We start from the raw sequence: 26,244 nt of genomic DNA, 5'->3' as shown, positions 1-26,244 counted from the left end.
GAGGAATGGGAAAAAATGTCAGTCTCTCGATGTGCAAAACTGATAGAGACATACCCCAAGCGACTTACAGCTGTAATCGCAGCAAAAGGTGGCGCTACAAAGTATTAACTTAAGGGGGCTGAATAATTTTGCACGCCCAATTTTTCAGTTTTTGATTTGTTAAAAAAGTTTGAAATATCCAATAAATGTCGTTCCACTTCATGATTGTGTCCCACTTGTTGATTCTTCACAAAAAAATACAGTTTTGTATCTTTATGTTTGAAGCCTGAAATGTGGCAAAAGGTCGCAAAGTTCAAGGGGGCCGAATACTTTCGCAAGGCACTGTATATACTTAGGACATACCATTCAATAACAATGGCTGTATGTGCTAGGGAGACCAAATGCATGATAAAAAACAAGATCCCCATATTAATTTCTTCCCAGATAGAGGTACTCAGGTGGAGATCTGAAGCGGCCAGATGAAAGCAATTCCTGCTCGCTGCGGGATGAGGGCAGAGAGAGACACTGGGTAGTGGAACAGGTGTACAGAAGTAGGGAGGAGGGTGAGGGGGAACCAAATATCAGATGCACAGGGACCTTTTCAGAATGGCATGCTGAGTTCACCTTGTAACTCTCATGGGTAGTGGGCAGTCTCTTCTCCTTCCTGTCTTTTAAAGACTGTTTTAAATATCATAGTAGATTTAATGTAAAGTGTCATTCAAGGGTATCAGGTATACAAATACTTTTTGTATACACCATACTTGATTGTAGTAGGCCTGTGTAGTGTAGTATGACAATGTCATCCATTAAACACTTACCAATGTCATCCCGTGGAACTTTGTAGGAACGTTGATTGTTTTCTCAACTCCCATGTTTTTTGTTACAGAAAAATTGATGGGACCAATGTAGACGAGGATGACCAGATGGAGCTCACGGAGGACGGGCAACCGGTGGCTCCTCGCCACAATGCCCCTCTGTTTGACTGCGGTTGCTGCGGCCTGCCCAAGCGCTACATCATCGCCATTCTCAGCGGACTGGGCTTCTGCATCTCCTTTGGCATCCGTTGCAACCTGGGGGTGGCCATTGTGGAGATGGTCAACAACAACACAGTCTACATCAATGGGACACCTGTACTCCAGGTGAGAGAGAAAAACGGAAATCACTGACATAAAATAAATAAATGATCCATAGGGGCCTCCCTAGTTGCGTCACTACAGACCCGGGTTTGATCCCAGGCTGTGTCACAGCCGGCCATGACCGGGAGACCCAAGAGGCGGTGCACAATTGGCCCAGCGTCGTCCGGGTTATGGGAGGGTTTGGCCGGCCGGGATTTCCTTGTCCCATCGCACTCTAGTGACTCCTTGTGGTGGACCGGTCATCTGCAAGCTGACCCCGGTCGCCAGTTGGATGGTGTTTCCTCCAACACATTGGTGCGGCTGGTTAAGCAAGCAGAGTGTCAAGAAGCAGTGTGGCTTGGCAGGGTCGTGTTTTGGAGAACACATGGCTCTTGACCTTCATCTCTCCTGAGTCCGTAGGAGAGTTGCAGTGATGGGACAAGACTGTAACTACAAATTGGGGAGTAAAAGGGGTAAATGTACCAAAAATTATTTTAAAAATAATCCATAGTGCATTATTTGTGCATTATGGGGTGTGTATCATAGGAACCTTGTAGGATAGCAGTTGTAAGGGCAATGAAGCAGCATAGGTTCATAGGTGGAGCTGTGGTTCCAAGGCCTATTTACAAAGTTCAAACTTCCATATTCAGAAGAAAATAACCTTAAGGCTTGAATGCAGCAACATATGACACCACTGCCTTTAAATGTAATTGGCATTTCACCAAACTCCGATATTCCAATCATACATGGCTGTCTTGTAAAAATATTGAAACATACTTAAATATTTTGTCACTGAAAGGTCTGGACACAAGACAGATTGGTAGGCAGGCATCAAACATTTTGGGAAAATACAGACTCAATAGAAAGGAACAGTTTCTTGAGCGAAATAAAAAACTTCTTCCTCATGAATGCAGTGAAAAACCGCAGCTCCGAGTATCAAACAGTAAATATATGCAACAATATACAGTACTGCATATCTTTTTTATTGTCACATACACCAGATAGAAGCAATGAAATGTTTTGTTTCACAGGGTCATCCATAGTAGTACAGCACCCCTGGAGCAAATTAGGGTTAAGTGTCTTGCTCAAGAGCACAACAACGACTTTTGCACCTCGTCGGCTCGGCTATTCAAACCAGCAACCTTTAGGTTTCTGGCCCAATGCTCTAACTGCTTGGCTATCTGCAGCCTCATAATGAAACAGATAGGAAACACACTTCATTTCAATGAAATTACGTTGAACCAATGTGGAATAGACGTTGAATTTGACATCTGTGCTCAGTGGGTAGCTGTCTACAATGTTGCAAAAAAACGGCAATGGAATGAAGTCATTTAACGATAGCGATTATTGTAAGATTATATTGAATATAGATTTAAGAAATATGTTGTTTAACTTGAGAAAACATTTTCAATACAAAAACAATTCGTTCGATCAATTGGTGTGAATTTGGAGAGTGCACCAGTGGAGAGACGAGCTTAGTGTGGCTTCGTCACAGAATGATATCAGTGCCAGCAGTGCCAGTGAATGAATTTAGCAAACATACCTTTTTTATATCACTCCATAGTAGTGAATGGGCATGTGAAATAGGCTTCTTAGACGACAATAGTCAATAATCAATGATTAATCTAGCATCACCGGTTAGGCAGTCGTCAATGTAGGTCAGAAAACCAAATTAGATTGCATATCAAAATCTTTGAGTTTAATCCTCTCAATTAACTCCATTAATCATCCATTCCTGAAACAGGGGAACATGATAGGAGATGAACAAAGCCTTGAATGTTGTTTTATGTTTTATTATAGTAGCATTTTAATTCAACAGCTGATATTTGGATGGAAAAGTTCAAGCGTTGTTCTAAAGGACAGCAGAATCACCCAAACAGTCCTCTGGCTCTATTTTCAATCTCTAACAACACAATAGCACCCGACACACACACACTCACACGCATGCGCGCGCACACACTCACGCACCAACACACACAGACACACTTTTTTTATGTGAAAGAACTCGTAACCAGTTAAATACCCTATATTATATTACTCTGTTCCCCAGCCAGCTCAATTCAACTGGGACCCAGAGACTGTGGGACTGATCCATGGCTCCTTCTTCTGGGGTTACATCGTCACACAGATCCCTGGAGGCTTCATCTCCAACAAGCTGGCCGCCAACAGGTTAGGCCTTCCCACTGCTAATGATCTCCTTCCTTGAGACTCTGAAATTAAAGGGAAATGTAAGGTATTTTGATAGAACTAGTTTGTGGGTGGACTACAGAGGGTTAAATAGGTGACTCGGGTGGGTTTGGAATGGATACTTGTGCTGAGGGCAGGAACAGACAGATTGGGTGTCTGAAATAGGCAGTCAGTCAATGTGTGTGGTGAGGTTTAGAATAGAAAGATAGGGTATTTGGAATTGTTAGTCAGTGTGTGGAGTCAGAGCTATAAGAGAAACGTTTTAGGAGCCTAAGTGAAAAAGGCATGTAGTGTTTGTGTGGGTGGTAAGGGTTAAACTGGTGTGTGTGCACGTGTGTGTGTGTGTTAGGTAAGGGTTAAAGCAGCCAGGGGTAAAGCCGTCTGGTGTGCGTGTGTGTGGTGAGCGTGCAGATCTGATGGGGCCGATAGCAGTCCTGTAATAAAAGTTTCACAGGAAAAGAGGACACGCCATTGACAGAGTTAATAATGAAAGATCCTGCCTCTGATTTCTCCCTGAGATGCCAGCCACTGGAATATTACAAGTGTCACTTACACCCGGTTTTGGAAAAGGGAGGGGTGGAGTGAGGAAAGAGGGGAGCAATGGTAATGAAGCATAATCGTATGGGATCTCTGTCTGTCCTTCAAAGGCAGATATATTAGATCTGTCATATTGTGTGATGTTGGATTGGTCATTTTAAGCTGGCACCTGCCAGAAGGGCAGGTTAGGAGATAACTAGTCTTGTAGTGCCAGAGATCACACCATATTCTCCTAGAACGGCTAGAGTCGAGGATAGGGGAGACCTGGGAGGGACTGACTAATTCAGGAACATTGATGATTGGTGTTGAGTTAATGGTGGTAGTCTTTGGTGCTCACATTGGTTCAACTGTGACTGTTTATAACATTTAAGTCTACAGCAGTACAAACCATGACAGTATGTGATGGGTTAGTGTTGACTTGGTTGTTGTATGTCGCAATTGGTGAATGTTCCATCAAGCTTTTATAATGCTCTAAGTAGCTGTTATGTTACATTCTCAGCTCATATGTAATGTGGTATGCATTATTGAAAGAATGTGCAATGCTACCCTTTTTTACGCCATTGTTGTCTACAACCTAGTCACACTATAATGTAATGTTTCCACAGAGTGTTTGGGGCGGCCATTTTTCTCACGTCCATACTGAATATGTTCATCCCTTCAGCAGCCAGAAGGCACTACGGCTGTGTCATGTTAGTCCGCATCCTGCAAGGCTTGGTGGAGGTGAGTCGTCTTCAGTGTTGCCAGATTTCATTGACACTTTCAGGTCGAATCTAAGCCAAAATCTCACCAAATCTACTAAATGTAGCCCAATTGAAGGTGTCAACAGTCGTCGTCATAATGACTGATCATTTCATATACAGTACATATCTAGACAGTACAGAGACACATGTTTATCTGTACAGTGCCTTGCGAAAGTATTCGGCCCCCTTGAACTTTGCGACCTTTTGCCACATTTCAGGCTTCAAACATAAAGATATAAAACTGTATTTTTTTGTGAAGAATCAACAACAAGTTGGACACAATCATGAAGTGGAACGACATTTATTGGATATTTCAAACTTTTTTAACAAATCAAAAACTGAAAAATTGGGCGTGCAAAATTATTCAGCCCCTTTACTTTCAGTGCAGCAAACTCTCTCCAGAAGTTCAGTGAGGATCTCTGAATGATCCAATGTTGACCTAAATGACTAATGATGATAAATACAATCCACCTGTGTGTAATCAAGTCTCCGTATAAATGCACCTGCACTGTGATAGTCTCAGAGGTCCATTAAAAGCGCAGAGAGCATCATGAAGAACAAGGAACACACCAGGCAGGTCCGAGATACTGTTGTGAAGAAGTTTAAAGCCGGATTTGGATACAAAAAGATTTCCCAAGCTTTAAACATCCCAAGGAGCACTGTGCAAGCGATAATATTGAAATGGAAGGAGTATCAGACCACTGCAAATCTACCAAGACCTGGCCGTCCCTCTAAACTTTCAGCTCATGCAAGGAGAAGACTGATCAGTGATGCAGCCAAGAGGCCCATGATCACTCTGGATGAACTGCAGAGATCTACAGCTGAGGTGGGAGACTCTGTCCATAGGACAACAATCAGTCGTATATTGCACAAATCTGGCCTTTATGGAAGAGTGGCAAGAAGAAAGCCATTTCTTAAAGATATCCATAAAAAGTGTTGTTTAAAGTTTGCCACAAGCCACCTGGGAGACACACCAAACATGTGGAAGAAGGTGCTCTGGTCAGATGAAACCAAAATTGAACTTTTTGGCAACAATGCAAAACGTTGTTTGGCGTAAAAGCAACACAGCCCATCACCCTGACCACACCAGCCCCACTGTCAAACATGGTGGTGGCAGCATCATGGTTTGGGCCTGCTTTTCTTCAGCAGGGACAGGGAAGATGGTTAAAATTGATGGGAAGATGGATGGAGCCAAATACAGGACCATTCTGGAAGAACCTGATTGAGTCTGCAAAACACCTGAGACTGGGACGGAGATTTGTCTTCCAACAAGACAATGATCCAAAACATAAAGCAAAATCTACGATGGAATGGTTCAAAAATAAACATATCCAGGTGTTAGAATGGCCAAGTCAAAGTCCAGACCTGAATCCAATCGAGAATCTGTGGAAAGAACTGAAAACTGCTGTTCACAAATGCTCTCCATCCAACCTCACTGAGCTCGAGCTGTTTTGCAAGGAGGAATGGGGAAAAAATGTCAGTCTCTCGATGTGCAAAACTGATAGAGACATACCCCAAGCGACTTACAGCTGTAATCGCAGCAAAAGGTGGCGCTACAAAGTATTAACTTAAGGGGGCTGAATAATTTTGCACGCTCAATTTTTCAGTTTTTGATTTGTTAAAAACGTTTGAAATATCCAATAAATGTCGTTCCACTTCATGATTGTGTCCCACTTGTTGTTGATTCTTCACAAAAAAATACAGTTTTATATCTTTGTTTGAAGCCTGAAATGTGGCAAAAGGTCGCAATGTTCAAGGGAGCCGAATACTTTCGCAAGGCACTGTATCTCTTTACTCATGTTGATTTTTTCAGAATAATGATACCATATAATGTTTCTTGTACAGGGTGTTACCTACCCTGCATGCCATGGGATGTGGGCCAAATGGGCCCCTCCCCTGGAGAGAAGTCGACTGGCCACCACCTCATTCTGTGGTAAGTGATATGAAAATTGAAAAGCTTAATAAAGGTGCAATGTTTGAGTCAAATAAAGTTAATTGAATTTCTTTCCATTCAACTGTTTTTCTTCCATTCCAATTGAGCTTTATGAAATTGTGCTGATTTTCCACAATAGCGCAACTTTCATGTGAAAAGATGTGGTAGAAGACAGGAAAACAAAAATGTAATTCATTCAGTAAATCAAATGGATATTCAAAAATACCCTGCCTGCCTTTCTGTTGAACCCATAACCACAGTCAACCCTATTAGTTTAAAGGCCTAATGCATCCATTTTTATCTCAATATCAAATCATTTCTGAGTAACAAGTATTTAGCTTGTGATGGTTTTCAATTAAAATGATAAAAAATATTTTTTTAGTAAAGAGCAATTCAAGCAAGAATTTTGCTCAGACTGTCTCGGAGAAGTCTGAGTGGGGAGGGAAAACTGAACTAGCAGTTAATGGCAGAGGTTTCTAACTCTCTTATTGGTCTATTAACAAAATAGCTGTCTGGTGATGTCCACAGGCAGGTCAAAACATCCATCCCACCAAAACCAGCTTAAATTTCAGGCGGTCTTTTCCAGTGGTGTAAAGTACATAAGTAAAAATACTTTAAAGTACTACTTGAGTCGTTTTTGGGGGGGTATCTGTACTTTCCTATTTATATTTTGGACAATTCTTACTTCACTACATCCCTAAAGAAAATAATCTACTTTACTCCATAAGTTTTCCCTGACACCCAAAAGTACTAGTTACATTTGAATGCCCAATTTGTCCTTGGTGTTGACTCTACAAGGGGTGGTGGACCATTCATGATACATGCGGGAAACTGTTGAGCGTGAAAAAAAAAACAGCAGTGTTGCAGTTCTTAGTACAAACCAGTGTGCCTGGCACCTACTACCATACCCCATTCAAAGGCACTTATATATTTTTGCCTTGCCCATTCACCCTCTGAATGGCACACATACATAAACCATGTCTCAATTGTTTCAATCCTTAAAAATCCTTATTTAATCTGTCTCCTCCCCTTCATCTACACCACAGGAGGTTGGTGGCATCTTAATTGGTTTCCATTTGTTCAATGCCATTCCAATTTCTCTGTTCCAGCCATTATGAGCCATCCTTCCTTCTACAGCCTCCACTGATCTACACTGATATACTGTAAGTGGATTTAACAAGTGACATCAATAAGGGATCATAGCTTTCACCTGGTCAGTGTAAGCCAGGGAAAGGGCATGTCTTGTATACTCAGTGTATACAAAACACTGAAAACCACATTTTTGGCTGCACTGGGCCTTTAACTGAATCCATTGAATAGGTATATCATTGTTCTCTGTCTAGAGATGCTTAGCATTGTGGTAAAATGGCTGAAAATAGGGACTGGGAAGGTTGTTTTGTTTTGCAGATGTCGGCTGTTGTTCCCCATGAAAATGCATTAAAACAGCCATCTTTCAGAATAAACTGGTGCCATGACAACCGGCGCTTCCAAACCCTCTTGACATCACCACTGAATGAAAGACTGCCCTCACGTGCTTCACCTGCTCACTCTGAAGGAGGTCCTCTCCCATTCAACCCAAATGAAGTGTCATATTGCCTACTGTCCAAAAGCACAATCATGCTCCCGGGTTTCTACAAATCGAGAGTGTTTATAAGGCCATCAGATAATAGAATATACATTAAAACATCCTCTCCCAAGGACAGTTTCAATGAGTCCTAATTTGATGAGTCCAATATGGTTGCTGTTGCATCTTTACGCTTAAATCAAATCAAATCAAATTTTATTTGTCACATACACATGGTTAGCAGATGTTAATGCGAGTGTAGCGAAATGCTTGTGCTTCTAGTTCCGACAATGCAGTAATAACGAACAAGTAATCTAACTAACAATTCCAAAAAAAAACTACTGTCTTATACACAGTGTAAGGGGATAAAGAATATGTACATAAGGATATATGAATGAGTGATGGTACAGGGCAGCATAGGCAAGATACAGTAGATGATATTGAGTACAGTATATACATATGAGATGAGTATGTAAACCAAGTGGCATAGTTAAAGTGGCTAGTGATACATGTATTACATAAGGATGCAGTCGATGATATAGAGTACAGTATCAACGTATGCATATGAGATGAATAATGTAGGGTAAGTAACATTATATAAGGTAGCATTGTTTAAAGTGGCTAGTGATATATTTACATCATTTCCCATCAATTCCCATGATTAAAGTGGCTGGAGTAGAGTCAGTGTCATTGACAGTGTGTTGGCAGTAGCCACTCAATGTTAGTGGTGGCTGTTTAACAGTCTGATGGCCTTGAGATAGAAGCTGTTTATCAGTCTCTCGGTCCCAGCTTTGATGCACCTGTACTGACCTCGCCTTCTGGATGACAGCGGGGTGAACAGGCAGTGGCTCGGTGGTTGATGTCCTTGATGATCTTTGTGGCCTTCCTGTAGCATCGGGTGGTGTAGGTGTCCTGGAGGGCAGGTAGTTTGCCTCCGGTGATGCGTTGTGCAGACCTCACTACCCTCTGGAGAGCCTTACGGTTGAGGGCGGTGCAGTTGCCATACCAGGCGGTGATACAGCCCGCCAGGATGCTCTCGATTGTGCATCTGTAGAAGTTTGTGAGTGCTTTTGGTGACAAGCCAAATTTCTTCAGCCTCCTGAGGTTGAAGAGGCGCTGCTGCGCCTTCCTCACGATGCTGTCTGTGTGAGTGGACCAGTTCAGTTTGTCTGTGATGTGTATGCCGAGGAACTTAAAACTTGCTACCCTCTCCACTACTGTTCCATCGATGTGGATGGGGGTGTTCCCTCTGCTGTTTCCTGAAGTCCACAATCATCTCCTTAGTTTTGTTGAGTGAGTGTGAGGTTATTTTCCTGACACCACACTCCGAGGGCCCTCACCTCCTCCCTGTAGGCCGTCTCGTCGTTGTTGGTAATCAAGCCTACCACTGTTGTGTCGTCCGCAAACTTGATGATTGAGTTGGAGGCGTGCATGGCCACGCAGTCGTGGGTGAACAGGGAGTACAGGAGAGGGCTCAGAACGCACCCTTGTGGGGCCCCAGTGTTGAGGATCAGCGGGAGGAGATGTTGATGCCTACCCTCACCACCTGGGGGCGGCCCGTCAGGAAGTCCAGTACCCAGTTGCACAGGGCGGGGTCGAGACCCAGGGTCTCGAGCTTGATGACGAGCTTGGAGGGTACTATGGTGTTGAATGCCGAGCTGTAGTCGATGAACAGCATTCTCACATAGGTATTCCTCTTGTCCAGATGGGTTAGGGCAGTGTGCAGTGTGGTTGAGATTGCATCGTCTGTGGACCTATTTGGGCGGTAAGCAAATTGGAGTGGGTCAAGGGTGTCAGGTAGGGTGGAGGTGATATGGTCCTTGACTAGTCTCTCAAAGCACTTCATGATGACGGATGTGAGTGCTACGGGGCGGTAGTCGTTTAGCTCAGTTACCTTAGCTTTCTTGGGAACAGGAACAATGGTGGCCCTCTTGAAGCATGTGGGAACAGCAGACTGGTATAGGGATTGATTGAATATGTCCGTAAACACACCGGCCAGCTGGTCTGCGCATGCTCTGAGGGCGCGGCTGGGGATGCCGTCTGGGCCTGCAGCCTTGCGAGGGTTAACACGTTTAAATGTCTTACTCACTTCGGCTGCAGTGAAGGAGAGACCGCATGTTTTCGTTGCAGGCCGTGTCAGTGGCACTGTATTGTCCTCAAAGCGGGCAAAAAGTTATTTAGTCTGCCTGGGAGCAAGACATCCTGGTCCGTGACTGGGCTGGGTTTCTTCCTGTAGTCCGTGATTGACTGTAGACCCTGCCACATGCCTCTTGTGTCTGAGCCGTTGAATTGAGATTCTATTTTGTCTCTGTACTGGCGCTTAGCTTGTTTGATAGCCTTGCGGAGGGAATAGCTGCACTGTTTGTATTCAGTCATGTTACCAGACACCTTGCCCTGATTAAAAGCAGTGGTTCGCGCCTTCAGTTTCACACGAATGCTGCCATCAATCCACGGTTTCTGGTTAGGGAATGTTTTAATCGTTGCTATGGGAACGACATCTTCAACGCACGTTCTAATGAACTCGCACACCGTATCAGCATATTCGTCAATGTTGTTGTCTGACGCAATACGAAACATCTCCCAGTCCACGTGATGGAAGCAGTCTTGGAGTGTGGAGTCAGCTTGGTCGGACCAGCGTTGGACAGACCTCAGCGTGGGAGCTTCTTGTTTTAGTTTCTGTCTGTAGGCAGGGATCAACAAAATGGAGTCGTGGTCAGCTTTTCCGAAAGGGGGCGGGGCAGGGCCTTATATGCGTCGCGGAAGTTAGAGTAACAATGATCCAGGGTCTTTCCACCCCTGGTTGCGCAATCGATATGCTGATAAAATTTAGGGAGTCTTGTTTTCAGATTAGCCTTGTTAAAATCCCCAGCTACAATGAATGCAGCCTCCGGATAAATCGTTTCCAGTTTGCAGAGAGTTAAATAAAGTTCGTTCAGAGCCATCGATGTGTCTGCTTGGGGGATATATACGGCTGTGATTATAATCGAAGAGAATTCTCTTGGTAGATAATGCGGTCTACATTTTATTGTGAGGAATTCTAAATCAGGTGAACAGAAGGATTTGAGTTCCTGTATGTTTCTTTCATCACACCATGTCACGTTGGCCATAAGGCATACGCCCCCGCCCGTCTTCTTACCAGAAAGATGTTTGTTTCTGTCGGCGCGATGCGTGGAGAAACCCGCTGGCTGCACCGCTCGGATTGCGTCTCTCCAGTTAGCCATGTTTCCGTGAAGCAGAGAACGTTACAGTCTCTGATGTCCCTCTGGAATGCTACCCTTGCTCGGATTTCATCAACCTTGTTGTCAAGAGACTGGACATTGGCAAGAAGAATGCTAGGGAGTGGTGCACGATGTGCCCGTCTCCGGAGTCTGACCAGAAGACCGCTTCGTTTCCCTCTTTTTTTGAGTCGTTTTTTTGGGTCGCTGCATGTGATCCACACACTGGTTGTAAGGCAGAACACAGGATCCGCATCGCGAAAAACATATTCTTGGTCGTACTGATGGTGAGTTGACGCTGATCTTATATTCAGTAGTTCTTCTCGGCTGTATGTAATGAAACCTAAGATGACCTGGGGTACTAGTGTAAGAAATAACACGTAAAAAAACAAAAAACTGCATAGTTTCCTAGGAACGCGAAGCGAGGCGGCCATCTCTGTCGGCGCCGGAAGTGCTTACCAAGATGACCTATGAGACATGGAATACTTTTCTACACTCTTAGAAAAAAAGGTGCTATTTATAATCAAAAAGGGTTATTTGGCTGTCCTCATAGAAGGACACTTTGAAGAACCCCTTTTGGTTCTAGGTACAACCCTTTTGGATTCCATGTAGAACCCTTTCCACAGAGGGTTCTACATGGAACCCAAAGGAGTTGTACTTGGAACCAAAAAGGGGTCTCCTATGGGGACAGCCACAGAACCCTTTTGGGACCCTTTTTTCTAAAAGATGTTTTTCTAGTCCTGTGTTGAAGAAGAGTTGCTGAGAGGCTGCAGACTGATAATAATCTAACAGTCAAAGTGTTTTCACCTACCTCCGGATCATTGTGATACCTTGGCATCACTATTTAATAATTTTATTGGGGTTTCCTTTAGATGGAGTCCCATTACACACCAGACAGAACAGCACTACAACAGTGGCATGGTCATATTTCCCTTTCCTTGTTTCCAGGTTCCTATGCAGGTGCTGTGATTGCCATGCCTTTAGCAGGAGTCCTGGTTCAGTTTGTTGGATGGCCCTCGGTCTTCTATATCTATGGTAAGATCCAAAAACTAAATATAAAGGCAAATTGTTCAATTGAATAGCTGTGATTTACAATTATTTCATACAGGTATGCAGAACAATAATTTCATATTGAGTTTTGGTAGGAACAATCTTTGAAATGCATTCACCTAAATTCAGATACTCCAGATGGCTGACATTACCAAAGATAGTAATCTTTGTAAGACAGGGAGATGTCTATGATCCAACTAGCGATAGGGGGAAAACTGTCAAATTACTTATAGTACATGACTTCAGCATTCACAAGACCAGGCCTAACTATGATAAAGTGGGTGGGTGATTCCCATTTGAGCAGCATTCCATGTATTACACTAGGTGTCACTTGTCAGTTTTACACCAGTCTCAGGTTGTTCTCTGTTTTGCTTCATCAGTTTTGTCCATTTGATCTAAACTGTTATTTGATTAAGATATATGCACAATCTCATAAGACTCATTGTGCCTGCTGCATTTCAATATCACTTCTGTAGCTCTGTTGTGATCTAATCATATGATTAATTGACTGAAATGAATGTTTTCCTGTCTGGGATTGCTACCTAATTAATCTTTCATTTTGTTTGAATAATAAAAAATCATTGAGGTCTAGAATAGGTCAAGGCCCAGTTCTAATTAGTTTGCCATATTTTTTTATTTCACCTTTATTTAACCAGGTAGTCTAGTTGAGAACAAGTTCTCCTTTGCAACTGCGACCTGGCCAAGATTAAGCGTAGCAATTCGACACATACAACAACACAGAGTTACACATGGAATAAACAAAACATACAGTCAATAATAGAGTAGATAAAAGAAAACAAAAAGTCTATATACAGTGAGTGCAAATGAGGTAAGATAAGGGAGTTAAGGCAATAAATAGGCCATGGTGGCGAAGTAATTACAATATAGCATTAAAAGCACTGGAATGGAAGATGTGCAGAAGATGAAAGTGCAAGTAGAGATACTGGGGTGCAAAGGAGCAAGATAAATAAATAAATGCAGTATGGGGATGAGGTAGATAGATGGGCTGTTTACAGATGGGCTATGTACAGGTGCAGTGATCTGTGAGCTGCTCTGACAGCTGGTGCTTAAAGCTAGTGAGGGAGATATGTGTCTCCAGCTTCAGTGATTTTTGCAGTTCGTTCCAGTCATTGGCAGCAGAGAACTGGAAGGAAAGGCGACCAAAGGAGGAATTGGCTTTGGGGGTTACCAGTGAGATATACCTGCTGGAGTGCGTGCTACGAGTGGGTGCTGCTATGGTGACCAGTGAGCTGAGATAAGGTGGGGCTTTACCTAGCAGAGACTTGTAGATAACCTGTAGCCAGTGGGTTTAGCGATGAGTATGAAGCGAGGGCCAACCAACGAGAGCGTACAGGTCGCAATGGTGGGTAGTATATGGGGCTGTGGTGACAAAACAGATGGCACTGTGATAGACTGCATCCAATTTGTTGAGTAGAGTGTTGGAGGCTATTTTATAGATGACATCGCCGAAGTCGAGGATCGGTTAGATGGTCAGTTTTACGAGGGTATGTTTGGCAGCATGAGTGAAGGATGCTTTGTTGCGATATAGGAAGCCGGTTCTAGATTTAATTTTGGATTGGAGATGCTTAATGTGAGTCTGGAAGGAGAGTTCACAGTCTAACCAGACACCTAGGTATTTGTAGTTGTCCACGTATTCTAAGTCAGAGCCGTCCAGAGTAGTGATGCTGGAAGGGTGGGCAGTGATCGATTGAATAGCATGCATTTAGTTTTACTTGCATTTAAGATTAGTTAGAGGCCACGGAAGGAGAGTTGTATGGCATTGAAGCTCATCTGGAAGTTAGTTAACTCAGTGTCCAAAGAGGGGCCAGAAGTATACAGAATGGTGTCGTCTGCGTAGAGGTGGATCAGAGAATCACCAGTAGTTGGTAAACCAGGCGAGGCAATCATTTGAGAAACCAAGGCTGTTTAGTCTGCCGATAAGAATGTGGTGATTGACAGAGTCGAAAGCCTTGGCCAGGTCAATGAATACGGCTGCACAGTAATGTCTCTTATCGATGGCGGTTATGATATCGTTTAGGACCTTGAGCGTGGCTGAGGTGCACCCACGACCAGCTCTGAATCCTGATTGCATAGCGGAGAAGGTACGGTGGGATTCGAAATGGTCGGTAATCTGTTTGTTAACTTGGCTTTCGAAGACCTTAGAAAGACAGGGTAGGATAGATATAGGTCTGTAGCAGTTTGAGTCTAGAGTGTCACCCCCTTTGAAGAGGGGGATGACTGTGGCAGCTTTACAATCTTTGAGAATCTCAGAAGATACAAAAGAGAGGTTGAACAGGTTAGTAATAGGGGTTGCAAAAATTTCGGCAGATAATTTTAGAAAGAGAGGGTCCAGATTGTCTAGCCCGGCTGATTTGTAGGGGTCCAGATTTTGCAGCTCTTTCAGAACATCAGCTATCGGGATTTGGGGGAAGGGAAATGGTGGGGGCTTGGGCAGGTTGCTGTGGAGGGTGCCGGGCAGTTGACCGGGGTAGGGGTAGCCAGGTGGAAAGCATGGCCAGCCATAGAGAAATGCTTATTGAAATTCTCAATTATATTGGATTTATCGGTGGTAACAGTGTTTCCTAGCCTCAGAGCAGTGGGCAGCTGGGAGGAGGTGCTCTTATTCTCCATGGACTTTATACAGTGTCCCACAACTTTTTTGAGTTTGTACTACAGGATGCAAATTTCTGTTTGAAAAAGCTAGCCTTAGCTTTCTTAACTGCTTGTGTATATTTATTCCTAACTTCCCTGAAAAGTTGCATATCACGGGGGCTATTCGATGCTAATGCAGAACGCCACTCAATGTTTTTGTGCTGGTCAAGGGCAGACAGGTCTGGAGTGAACCAAGGACTAGATCTATTCTTAGTTCTAAATTTTTTGAATGGGGAATGCTTATTTAAGATGGTGAAGAAGGCACTTTTAAAGAATAACAAGGCATCCTCTCCTGATGGGATGAGGTCAATGTCATTCCAGGATACCCCGGCCAGGTCGATTAGAAAGGCCTGCTCGCAGAAGTGTTTTAGGGAGCGTTTGACAGTGATGACAGGTGGTCGTTTGATTGCAGACCCATTTTGGATGCAGGCAATGAGGCAGTGATCGCTGAGATCTTGATTGAAAACAGCAGAGGTGTATTTGGAGGGCGAGTTAGTTAGGATGATATCTATGAGGGTGCCCATATTTACGGATTTGGTGTATCACTTACATAGAGATGGATAGAGGGCGCACTTGTCACGAAGCCTGTTTAGCATGGGCAACGCCACTGAAGGCTTTCATCATTTTAAAGTTGTCAACTGTGTGGGACTTCCTATGGGTTAAAGGGATAATCCACCCCAAACCACTAATTCCTATGATTAACAGTGTTAAATAACACTAATGTGTGAAAACAATATTTTGTGAACAAATGTAACAAATGTTTCATTGTGTCGTTATAACAAGCTTGTGAAATATGTGAAAATTGTTTTTGGAAATCTGTTGCAGCCGGGTAGCTAGCTAGGTATAAAACAAAGCTACACACAATAATACCAAAGTCATTATCAGCATGTGAAGTAGCTAGCGACCTGTAAAATCAGCACAAAAAATGCTAAATCAATTTAGGAGTCTATCTCACTGAGTCCAACTTGCAGTTCGTCTCTGACCAGAGCGAGAGCAGAGTCCGTTTCTTTCCCGCAGAGATACTTTGAAGGAGACGGGAAACTACATTAGAATCGTATTAGCCCATTGTGTACATTGCCCATGCGTCGCAAATGGGCCGCGCAATGCATTCTGAGCGATTCTGGGACAAGGAATGCTCTCCTTCAAGGAGTGAATGGGAATCAATTGGGTGCTAGCTCAAAAACGGAACATTAGCATGTATTTCGTGAACAAGAAGTACAGCATTGCAAATATTTTCCACAAATTGAGATAATTAACTGGTTCTCTGTAATATCATACAGCTTTGGAATCGTGACATTACGTACCTTCGAGGAAAATAGGCAGGTTTCTCGACTCATACCCTGACTTTGAGAAGGGATTGTGTGACGACTAGTTTAACAGCCGCATGACGCAGCATGACAACATGAATGTGATGGGTCGACAGTCAGTACGGTGGGACGTTTCTCCATTCATTGTCCAATGGGATTCCCCTCTCCTTTCTGTAACATCTCTGTTTACACACAGACATAGAGCGCAAAGCGACATATGGTACAGTACTTGAAGGGGAGTTGAATAATTTGGTACACTGTTTAAATTGAGCACATCTATGCAATATAACGGATTGGTGTGTTCTACACAAGTATGCCTATACCATATATTGGCTAATTTGGTGATATGGAGTGCAGGTAACTGTTTTAAAAGTGTTATGAAACGTATTATCCCTCATCTCCAGTGATGAGAATGATGTAGCTATGACGTGTATCTACACAATTTCCAGATTTTTACAGATAGACCACTTAGAAGTTAAATCATGGGGACTTTTTATATTTTACCCACTGATAGAACATAGGCTTTCACCAAATTTACAGGACTTTCAGGATTTCTATTTCTGGTGGGGTGGATAAGGAGGGATCATATAATTCCATTCATGTCAGCAGGAGAGATGAGCCAAGGAATGAGGTGTGCCCTCTTTCCATCTCTATTATCTTTTACAAATCCTGGACACAGATTAAGCCTAATCCTGGAATAAAAATATTTTCCATTCAAATTCTCCATTGATCTTGCTTTTTAGTCCAGGACTATGCTTTTTAGTTCAGGACTATGATTAGACAGTGCCCAGGAAACAGCCCATAAATGCTTTACATTTACAATATGAAAAATAATCTGTAAATCTGTTGAAAACAGACTGTAGCTCCCTCCAATAAACACGAGCACAACCGTTCCTTGATTTTAACTGCCGGCTTTATTCTGTAGTTTTAGTCACAATTATCACCTTCCGTGAGAACTATAAAGTAAATAAAAAATACAGTTAAGCACACTCTTACAACCTTGTCTTACGAGGGACTTAGCTTGGTATAACTCTGAAGTGCTTACCAACATAAACAGTTTAGCGCTATAACAGTATCAAATTAAACACATGAATAAAGGAAAAATACCTAATTGGCTGCTTATTACAGAAGTGAGGAAATCAAAAGTTTCATACTTACTATTCCTGGCATGAATTCACTCTTCATCCTTAATTATTATAATGTTACCATCCTAACATACACACTTCAACCGAAGACATGAAAATTTAGCTAACAAAGCACGGGATTGCCTTCACTCCAAAGGTGTGTTGCTACGATAATGATTCAAACAAAAAACAACGACATAGACTTACAGGTTAATTGTCAGTTACACAGACTATTTTTTGTTAGATCCATATCACGATATGAGAATTGATGATAACCTGTATTTTTTATTTATATGCATTCAGGTGTATTTGGGATTATATGGTACATCTTCTGGCTCCTGCTTGCCTATGGGAGCCCAGCCGCCCACCCCACTATAAGCGATGAGGAGAGGATCTACATAGAGACCACCATTGGCGTGGGTGTCAAAATATTGAGCGCCACTGAGGTATGCCTCTGCTAGATCTGGCTGCGGTCAGATGCATTAGTATAGAGTATCATACACTGAAAAATATACATAAATACCACATGTAAAGTGTTGTTCCCATGTTTCATGAGCTGAAATAAAAGATCCACAAAATTTTCCAAATGCAAAAAAGCTAATTTATCTCAAATTCCGGCACATATTTGTTTACATTATTGTTATTGAGCATTTCTAATTTGCCAAGATAATCCATCCACCTGACAGGTGTGGCATACCTAGAAGCTGATTAAACAACATGATCAATACACAGGTGCACCTTGTGCTGGGGACAATAAAAGGCTACTCTGAAATGTGCAGTTTGTCACACAACACAATGTCACAGATGTCTCAAGTTTTGAGGAAGCATGCAATTGGCATGCTGACTGCAGGAAAGTCCACCAGAGCTGTTGCCAGATAATTGAATTTACATTTTTCTATTTTTCTCTAAAATGACGTTGAAAACAACGTTTTAGAGAAAAATAGAAAAATGTAAATTCATTTTAGCAGTACGTCCAACAGGCCTCATAACCGCAGATCACATGTATGACGTGATGTGTACGAGTGGTTTGCTGATGGCAATGTTGTGAACAGAGTGCCCCATGGTGGCAGTGGGGTTATAGTATGGGCAGACATAAGCTATGGACAACAGACATGATTGCATTTTAGCAATGGCAATTTGAATGCACAGAGATACGAGATCCCGTGATGAGATCCTGAGCCCCATTGTCGTGACATTCATCTGCCGCCATCACCTCATCTTTCAGCATGATAATGCAATGCCCCATGTTGCAAGGATCTGTACACAATTCCTGGAAGCTGAAAATGTCCCAGTTCCTCCAATGGCCTGCATATTCACCAGACATTTCACCCATTGATCATGTTTGGGATGCTCTAGATTGAGGTGTACATCAGCGTGGTCCAGTTTCCGCCAATATCCAGCAACTTCGCACAGCCATTGAAGAGTAGTGGGACAATATTCCACAGGCCACAATCAACAGCCTAAACAATTCTATGAGAAGGAGATGTGTTGCGCTGCATGAGGCAAATGGTGGTCACACCAGGTACTGACTGGTTTTCTGACCTACGCTCCTAGTTTGTTTTTAAGGTATCTGTGACCAACAGATAATGTTCAAATCTGTATTCCCAGTCATGTGAAATCCATAGATTAGATCCTAATTAATTAATTTAAATTGATTGATATCCTTATATGAATTGTAACTCAGTAACGTCTTTGAAATTGTTGCATGTTGATATTTTTGTTCAGTATAGATATAAGATTTATGTTTTTTCGAATATTCTGTTCTTGTAAGTACTGTACTTAGAGAAGTTTTATGACACCCATATAAGATATTATCAAGCTTGACAAATGAAAACATAAATGGAGACATGAGCAGGTTTAACAACAGTAATGCACAGCCTACCCATTTGAGTGCAGTTGACCCTTGAAATTGGTGACAAATGAAAACATAACCCTATACATAACCCAGGTTGACCCATGAAATTGACCCATGAAATTGAGCCATGAGTCAGTGAGATCAGGTCCCTCTTCTCTGGCCCACCACAGAAATTCAAGACTCCATGGCGTCGTTTCTTCACCTCCATGCCTGTCTATGCCATCATCGTGGCTAACTTCTGCCGTAGCTGGACCTTCTATCTGCTCCTCATCAGCCAGCCAGCCTACTTTGAGGAGGTGTTTGGCTTCTCCATTGGCAAGGTTGGTTTCACAGTCACTCTGTGTGGTAAAGATCTAAGTCTCTATGCAATTTGTTATTCATGAAAAATGAGACCACAATCAGGGGCGAATTGGACATAATGGCAATTCTGACCAGCAGTCCATGTGCCTGTTTTTTTGTTGCGTTATTTTTGCGTCTCTCTGTTAAACCCTGTTGAGTGTAGGGGGCAGTATTTTGATTTTTGGATGAAAAACGTACCCAAATTTAACTGCCTATTTCTCAGGCCCAGAATCTAGAATATGCATATAATTGTCAGATTATGATAGGAAACACTCTAAAGTTTCCAAAACTGTTAAAATATTGTCTGTGAGTATAACAGAACTGATATTGCAGGCGAAAACCTGAGGAATATTCTACCAGGAAGTGGCCTCTATTTTGAAAGCTCCATGTTCCATTGAATGCCTTCCCTCCACTTAAAGGGATATCAACCAGATTCCTTTTACTATGGCTTCCCCATGTTGTGAACAGTCTTTACACATAGTTTCAGGCTTTTATTTTGAAAAATGAGCGAGAAAGATCACATCGCGTCAGTGTATTGCTGGGTGTCCCCAGAGTTTTGCTTGCGCAACAGCTTGGATCAGCCATTGTCTCTCTCTCCTATTTAAAGAAGCTAAAGTCCCGGTTGATATATTATCGATTATATATTGAAAAAACAACCTGAGGATTGATTATAAAAAACGTTTGACTTGTTTCTGTGAACATTACGGATACTATTTGGAATTTTCGTCTGCGATGTCGTGGCCGCTCTAGCCTGTGGATTTCTGAACATACCGTGCCAAACAAATGGAGGTATTTTGGATATAAAATAATCTTTATGGAACAAAAGGAACATTTATTGTGTAACTGGGAGTCTCGTGAGTGCAAACATCTGAAGATCATCAAAGGTAAGCAATTTAATTTATTGCTTTTCTGACTTTCGTGACCAATCTACTTGGCTGCTAGCTGTTTGTAATATTTTGTCTACTGAGAGAGATGTTCTTACATAAACGCTTGGTATGCTTTCGCCGAAAAGCTTTATTGAAATCTGTCACGCCAGGCGGATTAACAACAAGCTAAGCTGTGTTTTTCTATATTGCACTTGTGATTTCATGAAAATGAAATATTTTTAAGAATTTAATTTGAATTTGTCTCGCTGCAATTCAGCGAATGTTGACATAACTGATCCCGCTAACGGGATGGGTGCATCAAGAAGTTAAACTAATCTATTATGGGTGGTTTTCTGACAGGCTGAGCTGAGGTCGTGCAAACTCACATTCAAAGTTAAAAGCTTCATCAGCAAAGAGACCTGCTCCGACTCTGTCATTAGTTAGACAGCCAAGATCATGGATTGTAAAAAACGGTAAAGGTGCCTATAAACGTTGAAAGAGCTCAGCAAATGGGACAACACATTGTATACAGTACTTGTACAAGTGGAATCAATTATCATCAGACTCAAATGGATCATAATTTTCAACATCTAGATTATGTTTTACATGAAAGAAAGTACAGTATGTTAGAGAAATGTTTGGCATGACACTGAACATAATATTAATAAATCAAATCAATTTGTATTGGTCACATACACATGGTTAGCAGATGTTAATGCAAGTGTAGCGAAATACTTGTGCTTCTAGTTCCGACAATGCAGTAATATCTAACAAGTAATCTAACAATTTCACAACAACTACCTTATACACAAGTGTAAAGGCATGAATAAGAATATGTACATTTAAATATATGGATGAGCGATGGCCGAACGGTATAGGCAAGATGCAGTAGATGGTATAGAGTACAGTATATATACATATGAGATGAGTAATGTAGGGTATGTAAACATTATATAAAGTGGCATTGTTTAAAGTGACTAGTGATTAATTTATTTCATCCAATTTCTAATTATTAAAGTGGCTAGAGATATGAGTCAATATGTTGGCAGCAGCCACTCAATGTTAGTGATGGCTGTTTAACAGTCTGATGGCCTTGAGATAGAAGCTGTTTTTCAGTCTCTCGGTCCCAGCTTTGATGCAGCTGTACTGGCCTCGCCTTCTGGATGATAGCGGGGTGAACAGGCAGTGGCTCGAGTGGTTGTTGTCCTTGATGATTTTTTTGGCCTTCCTGTGACATCGGGTGCTGTAGGTGTACTGGAGGGCAGGTAGTTTGCCCCCGGTGATGCGTTGTGCAGACTTCACTACCCACTGGAGAGCCTTACGGTTGTGGGCAGAGCAGTTGCCGTACCAGGCGGTGATACAGCCCAACAGGATGCTCTCGATTGTGCATCTGTAAAAGTTTGTGAGTGTTTTTGGTGACATGCCAAATTTCTTCAGCTTTCTTCACCACACTGTCTGTGTGGATGGACCATTTCAGTTTTTCCGTGATGTGTACGCAGAGGAACTTAAAACTTTCCACCTTCTCCACTACTGTCCCGTCGATGTGGATAGGGGGGTGCTCCCTGTGCTGTTTCCTGAAGTCCACGATCATCTCCTTTGTTTTGTTGACGTTGAGTGTGAGGTTATTTTCCTGACACCACACTCCAAGGGCCCTCACCTCCTTCCTTTAGGCTGTCTCGTCGTTGTTGGTAATCAAGCCTACCAATGTAGGGTTGTCTGCAAACTTGATGATTGAGTTGGAGGCGTGCATGAACAGTCATGGGTGAACAGGGAGTACAGAAGAGGGCTGAGAACGCACCCTTGTGGGGCCCCAGTGTTGAGGATCAGCGGGGTGGAGATGTTGTTTCCTACCCTCACCACCTGGGGGCGTCCCGTCAGAAAGTTCAGGACCCAGTTGCACAGGGCGGTGTCTCGAGCTTAATGACGAGTTTGGAGGGTACTATGGGGTTAAATGCTGAGCTGTAATCGATGAACAGCATTCTTACATAGGTATTCCTCTTGTCCAGATGGGATAGGGCAGTGTGCAGTGTGATTGTGATTGTGTCGTCTGTGGACCGGTAAGCAAATTGGAGTGGGTCTAGGGTGTCATGTAGGGTGGAGGTGATATGATCCTTGACTAGTCTCTCAAAGCACTTCATGATGACAGAAGTGAGTGCTACGGGGCGATAGTCGTTTAGCTCAGTTACCTTAGCTTTCTTGGGAACAGGAACAATGGTGGCCCTCTTGAAGCATGTGGGAACAGCAGACTGGGATAGGGATTGATTGAATATGTCCATAAACACACCAGCCAGCTGGTCTGTGCATGCTCTGAGGACGCGGTTAGGGATGCCGACGCGTTTAAATGTTTTACTCACGTTGGCTGCGGTGAAGGAGAGTCTGCACGTTTTGGTAGCAGGCTGTGTCAGTGGCACTGTACTGTCCTCAAAGCGAGCCAAGAACTTGTTTAGTTTGTCTGGGAGCAAGACATCGGTGTCCGCTACGGTTTTCTTGTTGTTATCCGTGATTGACTGTAGACCCTGCCACATACGTCTCGTGTCTGAGCCCTTGAATTGCGACTCTACTTTGTCTCTTTACTGACGCTTAGCTTGTTTGATTCCCTTGCGGAGGGAGTAGCTACACTGTTTGTATTCGGTCATGTTTCCGGTCACCTTGCCATGATTAAAAGCAATGGTTCGCGGTTTCAGTTTTGCGCGAATGCTGTCATCAATCCACGGTTTCTGGTTGGGGAAGGTTTTAATAATCACCGTGAGTACCACATCACCGATGCACTTGCTAATAAACTCGCTCACCGAATCAGCGTGTACGTCAATGTTGTTGTCCGATGCTATCCAGAACATATCCCAGCCACGTGATCGAAGCAATCTTGAAGCGTGGAATCAGATTGGTCAGACCAGCGTTGAACAGACCTGAGCACGGGCGTTTCCTGTTTTAGTTTCTGTCTATAGGCTGGGAGCAACAAAATGGAGTCATGGTCAGATTTGCCGAATATGAGGGTGAGGGAGGGCTTTGTATGCGTCGCGGAAGTTAGAGTAGTAATGATCAAGAATGTTACCAGCCCGGGTCGCACATTCAATATGCTGATAAAATTTAGGGAGCCTTGTTTTCAGATTAGCCTTGTGTGGTTTCCAGTTCACCTAGAGTCGATGAAGTTCTTTCAGGGCCATCGAGGTGTCTGCTTGGGGGGGATATACACGGCTGTGATAATAATCAAAGAGAATTCTCTTGGTAGATAATGCACAAGGAGTGCACATTTAGTTTTTTGAGTTAGCATTACACAGCCAATAAAAATAATCAACTCATCCTCTAGCATGATGCTTTTACCATTATTTCTGGGTGTTGTCTTGTTCCTCCTCACAGGTGGGGCTCCTGTCTGCTGTGCCTCACATGGTGATGACCATCGTAGTGCCCATCGGTGGCCAGCTAGCCGACTTCCTACGCAGTCGTAAAATCATGTCAACTACAAACGTCCGGAAAATCATGAACTGCGGAGGTATAGTACCTAGGACAGAATGACTTAATTTCCCTTACATTGTACTTAGGTAGGGCATAAAACTAGCACTGATACAACGTGACTCCATACTTTTTTATAACAATTATAGTATTTCCTTCTCCTAATGTTGACATTTTGAAAACATTTGTGGAATATTATCTCTGACTTCAGCTGAAAACAAAATTGAGACTTCCTTGGAATGTTACCTAACGCTGTAGGAATGTTCACTGTTTGCTGGATATGGTACTGTATCAGGTCTGATAAAGCTAGTAAAGCATTGCATCCCAATCAGGATTTGGTAAGGTGGCCTTTGACCTTGCCCTGTGACCCCTGCAGGTTTTGGAATGGAGGCGACTCTGCTGCTGGTGGTGGGGTTCAGTCACACACGTGGGGTTGCCATATCCTTCCTGGTGCTAGCTGTGGGCTTCAGTGGCTTTGCCATCTCAGGTATAAAGCTTCAGTTCAGCACCATTTAAATGTATTTATAATGTATGAATCCCGTATTCAGTCAAATCAAGTTCCAAACATCGTTATTTGTGTGTTTCTGTTGTAAAGTCCTGAGCCCATAAATACATGTTGAGTATGGGGTTTTATCCTACTCTTACTCTTACTTGCCCCATACAGGAGTAAGACAGATATTTAGGGTTTTCCTCCTGACTTGGTGCATTACATTACTGTTTGGCTAAATGGTTATTTATTAATTCAAATTGACATTTTTAAAACAAAATTTATAAGAGACAGCATCAGTAGTGTGTGGTATTCAATATCTAATAATAAATAATACATGGGATTCATGTAGCGCTTTTCCCAAATATGCTTCTACAGTGGGGTAAACAATTTATTCTGATATATTGTACTTGTTATGGCATCCTCAGGGTTCAATGTAAACCACCTGGACATTGCTCCTCGCTATGCCAGTATCCTAATGGGCATCTCCAATGGTGTTGGCACACTGTCTGGAATGGTGTGCCCCCTTATTGTTGGAGCACTGACTAAACACAAGGTATTGTAACATTCAACATTACAGATACATTCTAATAGCTGTCAATGAGATGAGCAAAATTTGCAAGGATAAGTCTTCAGCATCCATATTAGGAAGTCCCTCAGTTGTCAGACAAAACTCCCCCTAAGGGACCTCCTAATATGGATATTGTATGTAAGTAACATGACTGGTGCACTAGACTATGACATACTTATTTTACAACATTGTCACTCATAATAAATGTTACATCAAAAAGTTACAGTATGTGTGTGACAGTTTGGTCACTGACTCATGTCTGTCCCCTTCCCCGTAGACCCGTCTGGAGTGGCAGAACGTGTTTGTGATAGCCGCCATGGTGCACTACACAGGGGTCATCTTCTATGCTATCTTCGCCTCAGGCGACAAGCAGGAATGGGCAGAACAAGAGAGCACCAGCGAAGATAAGGTTGGTATTATCGACGAGGATGAGCTGGCCGAAGAGACTGAGCTCAACAGCGAGATTGCCATGGTACCCAAGAAAAGCTATGGAACCACAGAGAACTCATCGGGTCGCAAACAGGGCTGGAAGAAGAACAGAGGAGTCACCATGCAGGAGGATAAGGATGATGGGAACTCGCACCACGGGAATGGGAACTACCAGGAGCAGTTTCAGTGATGCGCCCTAATAATCAGGGGCATTGGCTGTATAGATTCTCCAAATTTTTCCTGGAGTGGGCACTTGCACACTTTCTCACATAGAAAACCTGAGGAAACCAGAGGAGGCTTAATGGGAGGAGCTATAGGAGGATGGGCTCATTGTAATGGCTGGAATGCAATGAATGGTACGAAGTCAAACATGTGGTTTCCATATATTTTATGTGTTTGATACCTTTCCATTTATTCCATTCCAACTCCTACAATGAACCCGTCCTCCTATAGCTCCACCCACATGTCTCCTCTGGTGGAAATTCCCTCCAGTCATTGCTTACACCAATCCTATGCTTTTATATCCATGACATGGAGTGTGCAAATGCCCACTTCTGGAAAAGGTTATAGAACCAGGACACAAAAGTATCTCTATTGACCCCCTATTCACTGTGCACTACTACTACAGGGAATAGGGTGGCACAGTCACTTGAGCAGCACTGCAGGACTTCCCCTTCACGTCAACATCCAGTGAAGGAAGGAGAGTAAAATTCACACAGCCCGGCAGAACTATCAGTGGTCATTCTTCTGAGAAGTTACAAAAGAATTTACAGCATCTATCATTTACCACAAACTGACCTTTTGTTGTTGTTTGGTCATTTGTGACGACCACCTCTATTCGATC

At 42.9% G+C, this 26,244-nt stretch overlaps 1 protein-coding gene across 1 annotated transcript in view; it reads left to right on the top strand.

Moving 5' to 3' along the window:
• Nucleotides 1–25,750, top strand: part of slc17a8 (solute carrier family 17 member 8) — a 36,250-nt gene extending 10,500 nt beyond the window's left edge. The window contains exons 2-12 of the mRNA XM_024380343.1: nt 866–1,118; nt 3,145–3,263; nt 4,424–4,538; nt 6,404–6,491; nt 12,219–12,305; nt 17,707–17,849; nt 19,429–19,578; nt 23,821–23,953; nt 24,290–24,400; nt 24,829–24,956; nt 25,249–25,750. Of these exons, the coding sequence (XP_024236111.1) occupies nt 866–1,118; nt 3,145–3,263; nt 4,424–4,538; nt 6,404–6,491; nt 12,219–12,305; nt 17,707–17,849; nt 19,429–19,578; nt 23,821–23,953; nt 24,290–24,400; nt 24,829–24,956; nt 25,249–25,590 (1,669 nt within the window). The 3' untranslated portion in view covers nt 25,591–25,750. The remainder of the gene's footprint in view (nt 1–865; nt 1,119–3,144; nt 3,264–4,423; nt 4,539–6,403; nt 6,492–12,218; nt 12,306–17,706; nt 17,850–19,428; nt 19,579–23,820; nt 23,954–24,289; nt 24,401–24,828; nt 24,957–25,248) is intronic.
• The last annotated feature ends 494 nt before the right edge of the window (nt 25,751–26,244 follow it).

The sequence above is a fragment of the Oncorhynchus tshawytscha genome, linkage group LG19 (genome assembly GCF_018296145.1).
Source record: "Oncorhynchus tshawytscha isolate Ot180627B linkage group LG19, Otsh_v2.0, whole genome shotgun sequence".
NCBI classification, from domain to species: domain Eukaryota; kingdom Metazoa; phylum Chordata; class Actinopteri; order Salmoniformes; family Salmonidae; genus Oncorhynchus; species Oncorhynchus tshawytscha.
This window is presented reverse-complemented; position numbering and strand designations above follow the sequence as displayed.